We start from the raw sequence: 13,844 nt of genomic DNA, 5'->3' as shown, positions 1-13,844 counted from the left end.
ATGCGAAAAAGCTTGCGTAATCTTTTCTCTGTCACAAGATCAGTTATTCACAACGTAATAGCTGAATGGGACTGTAATGAATGAAGCTTGGCAACATATAAAACCCACGCTACTTAAGTACAATAGACTCTCAGTAAACGGAACCTGAAGGGACCAGGAAAACGTGTTCCATTTAACCGGAGTTCGGTTTACTGAGAGGTGAACATGGGTGCAGAATAAAAGCAGCAATAGTTCCGTTTACCAGATTTCCATTTACTGAGTCTACTGCAATTAATACAGCAAAATTCCAAGAAAGCACCCCCTTCCTTTTTTGGGAGACTTGAAATATGTGCCAACGACCAAAAAGCACCTCGTTTTCTTCCTCTCCAGCTGTTTTTTGTTTTTGTTTTTATGAACCTGCTTTCCCCTACACAATCTTACAGAGGCCCCTGAAAACCCAAGCTCTAAAAGTCTTTAGACATGTGCCCAATTTCATGGTATTTTTAAGAGTGTGTTGCTTCAGCATTTCCTTCTGAATTGTAAGAAATGGTGGAAACATTTGAAAAACGATTTCTCTCCTTAACATAGCACGTGGAATTTTATCAAAGCATTCCTTCTATTTCAGTAAAAACAGCGAACGCGTGCGTATTTGAGAAAGAAGCTCAATAGAAGCACAGGTGCCACTTTTTCTTGGAAGCTCCTCCACTGTCAACTTGAATTTGGATCTGCAACTGAACAAGGGCACCCCCTCAATATCCAGTATGATTTTACGGTATATGCAGTAAAGTATGCATGCAACATTAATTTTTTTCAGAAGTTCTCTAGCAGATGATGTTATTTGTACCCTTTACTATGAAAAAAAAAAAAAAAAGCCACGAGCCGTGAAAGTGATGGCCGGAAACATCATAGGGAGCTTCGAGTGATGGAGGGTCGCAATACTACAACACTTCTGACGCCATAATCATGCTCACCATCGTCATAGGCATCCCTCGTCGTCTGCTCCCTTGGTGTTTGCTTCTCGGCAGCATCGTCAATGTTGATGTCGACAGCCTTAAATAAGGGAGACACAGGTCTGGCCTCTACACCCTCTGTCATGTGGGCCAGCATGGCCTGAGCCTGGACCGCATCTTCTTCTAGTGACTTCATTCTGGAAGAACCAATTATATTTCTTCTGATCTCCTCACGATCTCATTGATAGACAAAATCAGGTTTAAAAATGATTTATTTGTGCCTACATCCTCTATATCAGTGTCACTCTGCAACAATAAATTGTGAAACAGCTCCAGGTGCAACATCTTGTATATAGTTCAATAAAAGCAATTAGAAAAATTTTCACGTAAATTATAGCAAATGAAGATCAAGTGCGGTTAAGAATAAGAAAATACAATAATTGAGAAACAAGATAAGAAGCAATGCATTGGGTTGAGAAAAATTTTACTTGCTTTGAAATTTACACAAAAATAGAAGGATAAAAACATAATAATGAGACAGTGATTAATACATTGGGTGTGCACGTGGAAATGATATGGCAAAGGATCGAGCAAGTGATCTTTGGCTCTTTTGAACACGAAATTTCATGTTCTCTACTACGTGCACTGCAATAATATTTGGCTCACATGTTCACAAGGGCCTCAACTACATATATCGGCCAAGTTTTCCGGCTATGTTCAAAAAGCGCTGCAGGATTATTTCAATGTAATGAAATCCTTGATGTGAATTTCAACATTTCATAACATTGGTGCCTATATAATACCCTGTACAATAGAATTTTGATTATATGACTCTCAAGAAGGAGCGAAAACATTCATATCACCCAAAATTTCACATCACCAAAAAACTAGCAAATTCAGTTGACAAAACCCCTAAATGTCTTTTTGACACACACGAATGAATTGATTCGGGATGGTGCAGCTGGCTGCCACGAGGGCGTCATAGCTTTGCTTGAGACCAACAGAATACTAAGCACCACTCCACCGTAGTTATACAAGTAAATGACAGGAACACTGCAACACTTAGTACCTTTTTTGTGACTTCATTACCTTTAATCTACTGGAGTGTACTGCATATCTTAGAGGTAAGTAACTGCTAGTGATGATCGTGCCGCTAGCGACCACTGTTTCGTGGGCAGTGGTTGCAGCAAATGGTCATTCAGTTTTAAACCCGTGTGGGACCACATGCCTTCGAAACTGTATCATTGATATCCATGATTGTGCCTTCCACCATTTTGCCTGCAACTGTTGTGACAAGCAGCATGACTATGACTTGGTGCACATTGCATGAGCACTTTTGAAGTTTCCAGAGCACGCTTCCGTTGGCTGTAGTATGACTGTTTCAGCAACCAAGTTTGCATATCCCACTGCGATGGTAAAAAGTGTTCGAAACAGCTAAATTTTGGCCCTTTGGACGCAATAAAATGCAGTTGGGAAAATTTTCTAAATTCATATCGGGTCAAAATTCCTATCAGTTGGGTTTGTATCACCGAAGCTTAATTGTACTGTGTGAAGTCTCAATTAAAAAACGAGAAAACACGAGATTCTTTCAGACCACTTTTTGCCTCGACTCGAGAATCCTTCACTTTTTTTTTCTGTCATAAATGTTGATTAAGAAATGAGAATATTTTGTGCAGTTTTGTAGCAAGTGCACTTGGCAGACAGAACACACAAAAATGAAAGACGCATCTGTCTCATTTCACTACTTCCTGGTGTGCTCCCGCTGCTTTGTCCATGCATTAGATGTCCTACTTGATGCAGCTATTGTCATCTTGCTAAAAAAAAAGCATTTTCTCAGCATCACACATGGCCATAAGACGTCTTCACTTTCATAGAATGCTACTTATGTCTGTGCAATTAATTAGATCTCTGCAAAATAGAAGTACAGTGCCCAGAGCACTGGACAATGGTGTCGCAGCATGCCTCAGCCTGGTTTCCCATAGAAAAATTTCTGGAGGTGTACCTAGCTTGTCGCCATGCCGCCCTCTTTTCAGCCTCAAGTGCCCTCTGCTCAGCGTCAGTGAGGCCCAGGTGACGTGTGCCTTCATTCGTTTCTTCGCCAAACTGCTGCAGCTGGCGCTCCTGAAGACGCCGTTCTGCTTTTAGGGTGCGCACAGCTGGGATGGGCACTTGCCGCACAGGCTCCGTCTCCACTGACATCGGGCTGTCAACTTCACTGCAGGTCAAATGCAACGACGAATGCAGACACGCCATGACAAAGATGCAACATTCAGCTCCCCTCACAATACTGACAAGCAAATAAGACGCAATAGAACTTTGGAGTTGTGCGAGTTGGCTACCCCCTTACATAAGCACACTACAACTAAGAACCCTTCATAAAGACAACAGTTCTCCTTACGTTGCAGCCATGTGTTGTGCAGCAACAGGAGGCATGTCTACATCGTCATCAGCTTCCTCTTCTTCCTCATCAATCTCCTCCTCCTCACAGCTTCCCTCTTGGCGTGACCACCTGCCATCGTGCTTGCCTACAAGGTCGAGAGAAGGAGGAATAAAGAAAGGGAAAAAAACGTCAATGTGGCAGGTTGAAGTGTGAATCTTGAGCACATCACGTTCTTGCACTGCAAGGTTTAAATCCAGGGGCATTCATATAAAATAGCCTAAGTGAATGCACATAATATTTTTTTAATAATATAGGAAGTGAAGTAACAAGCTAAAAGAGTACTGACACAAAATTTTAAAGCAGAGATAAATTGTGGAACATATTTGTGTGGACACGTGAATCATATTCAAGATATGAACAACTAATATTGCCTTGAACATATTTAAAATGAATGCTAAATGGCACGTGAAACGTCTCACATAACGACACTGCCACTAACTTGGTTTTAATGTAGCCAACCACCAGCCAATTGCATCAAGAGTTTGTGTAGGCAGTCATGATCCTTGCGAGGGTTATCTTCTAGTAAACCGTTTCTAGAGAGCTTTATACCCCCCCCCCCCCCCACACGGCCACCACTAAACTCCGTTGAACACCGTCAGCGTATATCTCCCCTAGGTGGTTCGAAAGAGAAGGAGTTGTGGCAGTGTCACACGGCAATGAAAAGGTTGTAACAGTTGGCACGAGGGGGCTCAGCAGGCGCTGTTTGATTTTCGGAAAAGTATTCTAATTTCATCTCTATTATTTTTTTGTGAATCTTCGTTCTGGGGTTTTTACAAAAAAAAAACACTATTAGGGAGGTAAGAGGCTAACAAACCACAAAAATATTTTCAAATAAAAACGAATTCGCTAAATGTAGCGATGCTGCTAGTGACGCTGGCCACATTGTGCTTTTAGTTGTTTTGTTGCCTGTGTTCATGTTTGTGTACGAAAGTTCTTGTGCTTCCTTGCCTCGTGAGCGCACATTTTGTGTTCTTCCGCCATGAGTGACACAGCGATGACCACAACCACACGCATGGACAAAATATTTTTCAATGGCGCCGGCCGGCCCGACTCGCGAGGCACCACGTGCGAGGCACGGAGTGTAGAGCATCGTTGTTGACAGTAAGTGAACTTTGGCGGGCGTAAATATATGTAAACAAACACGCGTTGTGAATGAGTACTACAACGAAAGAACGTTTAAGATTGCCAAAATGTATTATTCTTTCACTGCGGCCACTTAGTGCTCGAAATTTTTCTCTGACCTCTAGACTGCTGGGGACGAGAGTACCTCGTTTCGCTGCGAAGGGAAATCGTTGAACGTCCTTTGCGAAACGCTCCGTTTACCTTCGTTTGGGTAAGGGTGGCCGTGTGACACAGACCGCATCTTCGTTGTCGTAAGGACGAGGGAGTTAAACGGTCTTCGCGGGTGCCCGTGTGACAGGGGTATTAGAGCCGTGCACGTAAAAGTAACGGTCCTTGCGGTCGCCCGCTATTTCTGCCACTTAATGGGGGACTGCACGAGGATGATGCACGACACATGAACTGTGGTGACAGACGCTAAAGCACAGCTTTGCGTATGTTGTTCAAAAACTCCCAACGGAAAGGGGGGGTGCTTCCTTCATGGTTTTGCCCGAGAGTACAAAGACTGAAGTCACTGCCTAGGCAGAGCATTTTTGGGAGTCACGTATATTTTACAACATCCCTGGGGAATTATAGAAGCACCTTGTAAGCCTTCATTGAAAGAAATTGCCAAAGCAGTGCTCACATGAATGCGATTGTGTGCTCAAACCACCAGCTATGTTTACAAAAAAAAAAGCCACTTGAGGTCCCATCTCTGTTGGTGCTCCTTGAAAACGAAACTGTGACTGGGCTCTATAAGCAACTGGGCGCTCCAAATAACTAACCATCCCATGCTTGAGAAAACAAGGTTTCAAACCATGATGAATGAAGTTAATTTCCTCCTCCTCAACTAGCTTCTACACTTGCTAAGGAGAAAAGATTTTTGAGGTTCGGAATGAGTCCCCTCGATCACTCGAGTGCACGGTGGCAGCGCGAAGGAAAAGCCGTAGTCTGGTGAAGAGACGCTTTATTGCAGCCTCAGGCATCTGCCCGAGTCCAAGCCCGAACCTCCGCTCTCCTCATTTCACATTCAAGCATCCTCTTTTCAAACCTCGGTTGAACGAAGGGTTTCGACAGAAGCCAATCACCCGTGTGGGCTCGCATCGCCACAACCAATTGTGAAAACACTTTCATAACAGGCACTGCATTGGTAAATATCGTGTTATAAAGTCCAACACGAGAGGGGATAGGTTCTCCGTGGGTCGCACTCTCTCTCATACGAGGCCGACCTCCGTCGGTAGCCATTCTCACGCTCGAGCCCCGTCAGCTCTCTCATTAAATGTTGCTTCGTAGAAGCCTCTTTAAGAGAGGTGAGTACACCATTGGGCTCTGTGCGCTTACCAAGTGTGCATGCTACATTGAGGCGCCCCGCCATCCTAACAACGCTCGGTAATGACGTATAGTGGGGGAGAATATACTCGTCTCCGTGCCGCAACCATGGTCAGCGCAGTGGTCGCGTCCCCGTTGCATTCTTAGCACACGTGCATGCCAACAATGACTTAAACTCAGACGGCGGCGCCTGGCCTGCTCCTTGCCAGATGCTCTTCCGAGTAAGCTTTCCACTTCTAGTCCCAAACGGGGGCAACCTTGACGGCTCCTCTCGTGAGCCGTGTGAACGAAGAAGTCTCCTTTATTTCCGGTGCGCAGGTATCCCGCGTTCGCCTTTGCGGAATCGATCAGCTTCGTTAGATGACGGGTTGGGAACTGGCTCTGTGATCTGCATCAGCTCCATTAATTGTGCTACACACAACACGCTGCTAAAGGTTACCTCATACTAATGGGTTGTTAATCACTTATTGCAAAAGAAAACAACAATACGTAGAATTTTTGTGTCGGCGCTTCTATAAAACTCATTCACACAAGAGACTCGCTGCAGTTGTGTGACAAAGTTGGTCCCGAAATGTCACAAATTGTCACGCTGGTCAAAAAGCAACCATTTTGCTCTTAGTTGATGACTGCTGCTTGCTGGTCGAAAAAACAAATGCGGAATAATACATCATCATCATCATCATCAGCCTGACTACGTCCACTGCAGGACAAAGGCTTCTCCCATGTTCCGCCAGTTAACCCGGTCCTGTGCTTGCTGCTGCCAATTTATACCCGCAAACTTCTTAATCTCATCTGCCCACCTAACCTTCTGTCTCCCCCTAACCCGCTTCCCTTCTCTGGGAATCCAGTTTGTTACCCTTAATGACCAGTGGTTATCCTGTCTACGCGCTACATGCCCGGCCCATGTCCATTTCCTCTTCTTTATTTCAACTATGATATCCTTAACCCCCGCTGACATTGCATTGCTGAATAACTCAGGGGACAAATTGCAGCTCATGATTACGGAGTTAGACAAGGAAAGCAGAAAGGTGGGTCTTAAAATTAATCTGCAGAAAACTAAAGTAATGTACAACAACCTCGGAAAAGAGCAGCGCTTCGAGATAGGTAATAGTGCACTTCAAGTTGTAAAAGACTATGTCTACTTAGGGCAGGTAATAACCGCAGAGCCGAACCACGAGATTGAAGTAACTAGAAGAATAAGAATGGGGTGGAGCACATTCGGCAAGCACTCAAAATATGACAGGTGGATTGCGCCTATCCCTCATGAGGAAGGCATATAACAGCTGTATCTTGCCGGTACTTAGCTACGGAGCAGAAACCTGGACACTTACAAAGAGGGTTCAGCTTAAATTGAGGACGACGCAGCGAGCAATGGAAAGAAAAATGGTAGGTGTAACCTTAAGAGACAAAAAGAAAGCAGAGTGGATTAGGGGAATGATACATAGGCATACATATGTACACTCACAAACATACATGCAAGGGATGTTCAACCTCCCCCCCCAAAAATTTCTGGCTACACCACTAGATATAATAGCTGTATTTTCTAGCGACAACTCAAAGAGAGCTTGGCTCTCTATTTCAACATTTTTTTGGTCAGTTTACTCCACTATACGTTCAATTTTGATTAGTTTGCATGCTGCCATGCCCCCATCATTGCTGTAATAGGCTAGAAAAAGAGGGAGGGCTACAAGATTGAGGATGTGTCAAAGGAGCAGTAAACGAAGAAACCAAGGACTCACTCTCCTGCTCCTCTCGCAGTTTCTGCAGTTCGTTTTCAGACAAGAAGCTGAAGCGCTTTGTTTCCGTTGCCTGGGTACCGTGAAGCGAGCCCTGTTGCTGCTGCATGCTTTCAAAGTGGTGCTTCTTCTCAATGAACGTCAGCGACTCAGGCTCCGTCACCAAGCCCTGGAGCTGTGGGGCCAGAAGGCAGAAACAAAAAGCCAAGGCCAGCACAGGCACGTGTCAGCGAGAAGTCTGGCACCAATAAAATCAGGATGCGAGGAAAGCTCGCGGTACCACTAAATATCATAAAGTTTTCCTCCACAGTTACACAAGTTTTGTCGAGGTTCCACTTTCACAGTTTTTCATTCATGAGTGCCTGTCATTGATCCTTGTCATTAGTCGGTCGCCATCATTAAAGGAGCCAGAACACAGCCGTCCAACTAGTACCAGCTTATCATTGCAAATGAGAGAAAAGAACCACATCGGACATACCATATTTACTAGAGCGTAACGCGGCCCCGATTGTAACGTAACGGGCGACTTTTCATTGAGTCCATGATGAAAAAAATAAAACAAAAACAAAACAATTGTGTTTGTCATTTCACTTTCTAGAAGACTTGAATTTTGGTATTTATTGTAACGCGAGGGTTCACTGTAGGTAGTAAAAATCAGGATAAAAACTTTTGTTACATTCGAGTAACCACAGTATTTCTCCCAGTCTGAAGGACAACAGAATAAAAAGGGTGCTGTTGTGTTGGTGCCTACTTTTAAACTGAGCCCAAAATTCGACCACTCGCACAATAAAACAAGAGCGGTAAGCTGCTGAGATAAGCGCGCACAAAAATAACAGAATACTGCATGGCAGCCATTAGGTTTTAGAGTTTTTGCAATCCCTTTGAGACAGGCTTCTCTTAGCTAAGAGATCGGTTTGTGCAAGTTTCGGTGCTGCTATTAGTGGCCACATGACTATACAGTTGAACTAACATTTGAAAATTCAAATATGAATTTCATACCACAATGATTACACGAAAAGTTTTCCAGCCTGTTGTGTGATGCATACTGATCAATGCGTAGCGCATAAGTCAACAACAAAACTTCACCGTCAAGGCCTTTTGATAACCAGTTCCTCATCAAAGGTTTGGCTAGATTTTTCTTTTACAGATAAGCCAAGTATCAAAGCTGATAACATGAACATAGGCTAACTAAAGTTCTGCAGCTTCATATGACAAAACCACATTATCATTATGATTCAGGCTATAGCAGGAAACTATGGATTAACCGTGACCACCTAGGATTCCATAATGTCAGCCTAAATCTAAGTATACACAAGTATTGTTGCATTTCGAACTCTTCACTCCACACTCTCGAAATGTCGCCACTGTAACTTGTGAATATGGGCAGCGATTCTCACTTTTAATTAGCCAGAGCTTTAGATGTAAAGAAACTAAATTGAGAGCCTGAAAGATCACAGTGCAACAGAACTGCCTCTGTGAACAACAAACATAACACCTTTATTCTATAGCGCATGCTGCCAGACTAAGCGTCCGACTCTTTTGAGGCAACATCTAAGGTAAGTGAAAAGAGCAGAGTGCCACAGCGAGGCACCATGAAATTACCCAAAAGGAAGATCTGCATTGCACTGAGAAAGAAGAGTGAACACAGACACATTCACAGAAGAACAAGAACTAAAGGTTAAGAGATGAGAAAAAAAAAAGGGGAGGTTGGTCGCACTGAAAATAGTGAGAGAAAGAGTTGAGGAAGTGTGTCTGCCTACCTTTTTTGGCTTGGGAGGGGGAACAGGCTTAGGACCCAGGCTAAGTTTGGAAGGTTTGCTGGGCCGAGAGGGCTCCGTTGGGAGAGAAGTGATGCTAGGAGGAGGAAGCGTCCCACCATTTTCCACGGGGCTGCCGACACCACCACCACCAGTGTGATCGTCCCGAGGTTGGGAAGGGGGGAGGAAGACATCATCACCAGAGTGAGGAGGGGGGGAAACACAGTGCCGGAGGGTTGATGGGGCAGAGGAGGTTGATGCGGATGGGGGAGGAGGTGATACCTGGGGCCGGTCACTTCTGACGAGCTGTCCTTGCAATCGCCACCGCCGCAAGAGGTAAGAAAGAAAAAGAGGGCACAAACGTGGGGTAACCAAGGAGGAAGGCAACGGGAAGGGTGTAAAACAGGGTTAGAAAAAGAACAAAAAATTAAAAAAGGATGCTTGGTGTGTGTGTTTGTGTGTGTGCTTTCAATAAGTACTCCACCCCAAAACAAAAAAACAGTAGATAGAAAGAGAGGGACAGAGGGAACATGAGTGCAACAATGTGCAGGCAGTAGAAGAACATAAAAGATTAGACTACATAAATTGAAGAGAGCCAGCAAGCAAAGAAAATGCACAGCAGGGTGAAGGAAAAACATTATGCATGCAACGTGAGCATGCTCCAAAAGCACAAACAGCAGTGTTCAAAATATGAAATATGTGATGCATAAAGTGTTCCAAGGATAGTTGCACTTGCAACAGTACCTACCGATTCCCTTGGCCTAAAATACTTTTCTCACTTGTAAGAGTGAATTATAGCAGCATTTTTTAAAGTATGCTTGGAAAGATAAAGAGACCACACAGAAGCAAACTTTGCGGGAGAGCAAGCGCACCCTTTTTCCTTTCCTTAACAGTGGCACGACCACAGTCAAGCAACGTGGACAAGACAGTCCTTCGGTTAGAGACATTACATGCTCTTTTCTGTGGATACTTTCAACTACGCAGCTAGCATGCGCTATTTCCCGCTTTCCCTGATCGTGGGAAAAGGTACTTTTTTCCATCGAGTGAAACGACAGGTGAAGAAAACAGATGAGCAGACAGAGAAACAGTCTCTCTTGTACCAGCGGCCACCGACTTTTGATTGATATGTGGGGTTTAAAGTCCCAAAACCACCATATAATTATGAGAGACACCATTAATGGAGGGCTCCGGAAATTTCGACCGCCCGGGGTTCTTTAACGTGCACCTAAATCTGAGCACACGGGCCTACAACATTTCCACCTCCATCGGAAATGCAGCCACCGCAGCCGGGATTCGATCCCGCAACCTGCGGGTCAGTAGTCAAGTACCTTAGCCACTAAACCACCACGGCGGGGCCGGCCACAGACTCTTCACCTCAAGGACACCGCGAGCCAGCCATCAACAAAAGGAGTAGGCCCTACCCTTTGTTTTCCACATAAAGCAGACTATCCCTCTACATGACATTTACGTCTTATTGCTAACGTAGCAATAAAGCATTGTTGTTGTCCTAGCCTGTTGCCTTACTCACTTGAACCCATCATAGCTGCGATGACTCGAGCTACGGGATGGGGACGTTGATCGTGCACAGTGCGACTGAGTGCGGCTGGAAGTCGAGCTAACTTTCAGCACCAGTTGTGCATAGAGTGGGCCCCTTCAACTTTGCAACATTTAACCTGTGTTATGGTAAACAACATAGAGAGAAAAGAATTTCCCTTGATCCTTGTACATAACTAAAATAACTTTAAAAGCTAAGATATGCCATTGAAAACCACTCAGTTTAGATGCAATAATAAATGATGCATAATTTTCAATGAGCATTTTTGTTGATCAACCTCCCATAAGGTCTGACAGCAGTCCCTTTTCTCGAGCATCTATTCCTTACTTACATAAAAAAAAAAAAAACGCTCAATACAGCCTGCTGCAAAAGTGCTCTTGTTGCAGACTTCTAACAAAGCCAAACTGGGTTTGCATGAAAAAAAGTGTTGCAAGTACATTTATTTCCACAGAACCCTGATACCACAAGGCATGGTGTTTCACAATAAATGGAATTGTGCGTGCAAATAAGATCCATTTATCTTTCATATATACTGCAACATCTTGAGGGCATAACAAAATAAGAGTACGCAAGCTTCCCGCTCAGCACGCACAAACAACACGGGGTGCCACGCTAGCTCAGACGGAGCCCATAGAAGCATGCATTGCAAGAAATTCCTCCTCAAAAAGTTCTCGGAATGAGTTAGGCACAATACAGAACCCTCAAGAATGCACAACAACAACACAAACACCGAAACGGGCGAGAGCAGGTGACGGGATGGAAACAGCACCACAACAGTGGCAGCCGCAACAGAAAGGTTTCTCTGCATGAAACGAGGGTTAGCCGTAAAAGCTGCGCCCCAGCGCCACGTACATGAGCGAAATTCCGTCCCGGTCGTCGTTGCCATTCTAAACGTACTGTGCACGGAGATAATCGAGACAATGCGTCTTCTTGATCATTCGGACGCACACCTTCTCATTTCAGAGCTATTCCCACGCCGTTTGTAAAGCTGTAAAGCTTTGCCATGTTGAAGCATGCCATCATAGAGAGGTTAAACAAAACAAGGGAGCCAAACACGAAAGCTGCATTGTCCAAAGCTAAAGGTCACACCAAAGGGTCTCAAAATCGGCACTTCCAAAACGAGAGCCTCCTCTATAAGCTGTGTAAAGACAATTCCAGAATAGGCAGTTCATGAATAAACAGCACAATTGCTCAGGTACACGATTTTTTAAAACGTTACGTCGAGAAACTACCCACAGATATACTTGGGTCCGAAAATTCTGGAACATACAACTAAGAATGAAGCAACAAGATATTACATATGTACTATATATATTATATACCATTTACAGTTAGTAAAACACTGGGAACAACATATCGCAGTTCAACACAGAATACTGCGCTTGGTATTATAGCTTAGCAGACGTCTTCAGAGACTAACGTCACTCTGAATGTACAACTCTCTTCTTATATGCAACAGTACTGATTTGAATAGCGAAACATTTTCGTTGCTGTTTTCACCTGCCGGCTACACATAAAGCTGCCCTCAGCTAAAGTGTACAGGGACTGTCATTGCATATCTGAGTGCCATGAATTTTAGCCCTAAGGAATAACAAGAGGAGCAACTGTGCATTAAAGGGACGCTTGAGATCACACATCAAATGCCAGTTCTCTGATCAAATATGTGTGAAATGCAGCAGCACTATTCTTGGGCTATTACTGAGTGAAATCCTTTTCATTTACGAGAGAAGGCTCGTTTCTACCAACCACGACAGAATATGCACTAGTGAACAAAAATCCATTACGAACCTTAAAAAAAAAAACTGGAAATATAAAAAGAGCTCATGGTACAACTGTTGTTTTAACTGTACTCTGTTTAAAGAGGACAAATATGAGTACCTTCAATCACTAACTTTGTCCGTATCAAACATACCATCCTAAATAGAAACAGCTTGCATGGAATGCAATATCCGTTTGTTATGCAGAGGAGAAACTTGCAAAAACTAGCACATTTAAAACAATAACTCTGAGTGCCACCCAGTTTATAGCACTCTATTGGTGGGAAAAAAACTGACCTTATCTTTTCGATATCTGGTCCTACTTCCAATAAAGTGGGTGTCCTCTCCAGAGATTTGAAGCTTCATTCCGCTAATTGCCAAGTCATAACGCGCTCATCCCTATCTTACTAGAAAGTATTCTGCCTCTAAAGCAGCGGTAGATGCTTGACAGGCTGTGGTTGGACAACGAGTGCCCAGAGATATTTGCAAATTTTTGTGGGGCCACCTTTCAAGTAAGTACCCTTATGTAACATGTGGTTTCCAGGATGGCACTTGCTCAAGTATATACATAAACCCATTGGGAGCCCAGTTGAGTTGGTTCGTTTGAATCGGTCCAGCGATTCCCAGATGGCAGCGCTTCTGCATTTCACACACACAATAAGAAATGAAGCTCAGTCATAAAGCTACCTCTTAACCAGATGCACCAGGAAACAATTAAAGAAAGGGCTACAAAAAGTGATATGTACAGTTAAGCTTTTAAATAAGCTACGCCCTCATCAGGCAAAGCTTTCACTTTGCAAAGGCACTGAGGTTGTTGCTATGGCACCGGACGCAACTAAATTGGACATACACACGGAAACACACACACAAAAATAGTTTGTGCACTCAAGCAAGAAAGATATTTCTTCCATGTGATACGGAGGAGACTGTAGCAGATCGCCAACACTTGGCGACGTGCATTTTGGGTGTGCTCTCGTCGTAGCGGCAGTCTATTTGATAATAGTCCGGTGTTGCTTAAAGCCACGTCACTTGCAGACACGAGGGAAAAAACAAAAAAAAACAACCAGACAAAAACTAAACAAGCAGTTCGGGGCACAAGCGAAGCAGCAAAAGGATGCGATCACTGTACAAAACAAGATTAAGTTGCAGATCAATAAAACAAGTAAAAAGTGTTGGAGAGGTGATACAAAACAGATTTGGGAAAGGGGACGGACGGGAGGGATGTAGATACGAAGGTGGAATA

The 13,844-nt window shown here is 43.9% G+C and overlaps 1 protein-coding gene across 9 annotated transcripts in view; it reads right to left on the bottom strand.

Moving 5' to 3' along the window:
* Window positions 1-13,844, bottom strand: part of LOC119170293 (protein lap4) — a 175,862-nt gene that overhangs the window by 29,997 nt on the left and 132,021 nt on the right. For 8 of the 9 annotated variants that reach the window (XM_037421419.2, XM_037421418.2, XM_037421422.2 and 5 more), the window contains 5 exons: window positions 9,293-9,595; window positions 7,536-7,707; window positions 3,328-3,454; window positions 2,932-3,144; window positions 951-1,126 (listed from right to left, as the gene is read on the bottom strand). In XM_037421419.2, coding sequence (XP_037277316.2) covers window positions 951-1,126; window positions 2,932-3,144; window positions 3,328-3,454; window positions 7,536-7,707; window positions 9,293-9,595 — 991 coding nt within the window. The remainder of the gene's footprint in view (window positions 1-950; window positions 1,127-2,931; window positions 3,145-3,327; window positions 3,455-7,535; window positions 7,708-9,292; window positions 9,596-13,844) is intronic. The other variant, XM_075877251.1, reaches the window with a different exon arrangement.

This window comes from Rhipicephalus microplus, chromosome 2 (assembly GCF_043290135.1).
Source record: "Rhipicephalus microplus isolate Deutch F79 chromosome 2, USDA_Rmic, whole genome shotgun sequence".
Lineage (NCBI taxonomy): Eukaryota > Metazoa > Arthropoda > Arachnida > Ixodida > Ixodidae > Rhipicephalus > Rhipicephalus microplus.
The sequence above is the reverse complement of the archived record's forward strand: the minus strand, read 5'-3'. Positions and strand labels throughout refer to the sequence as shown.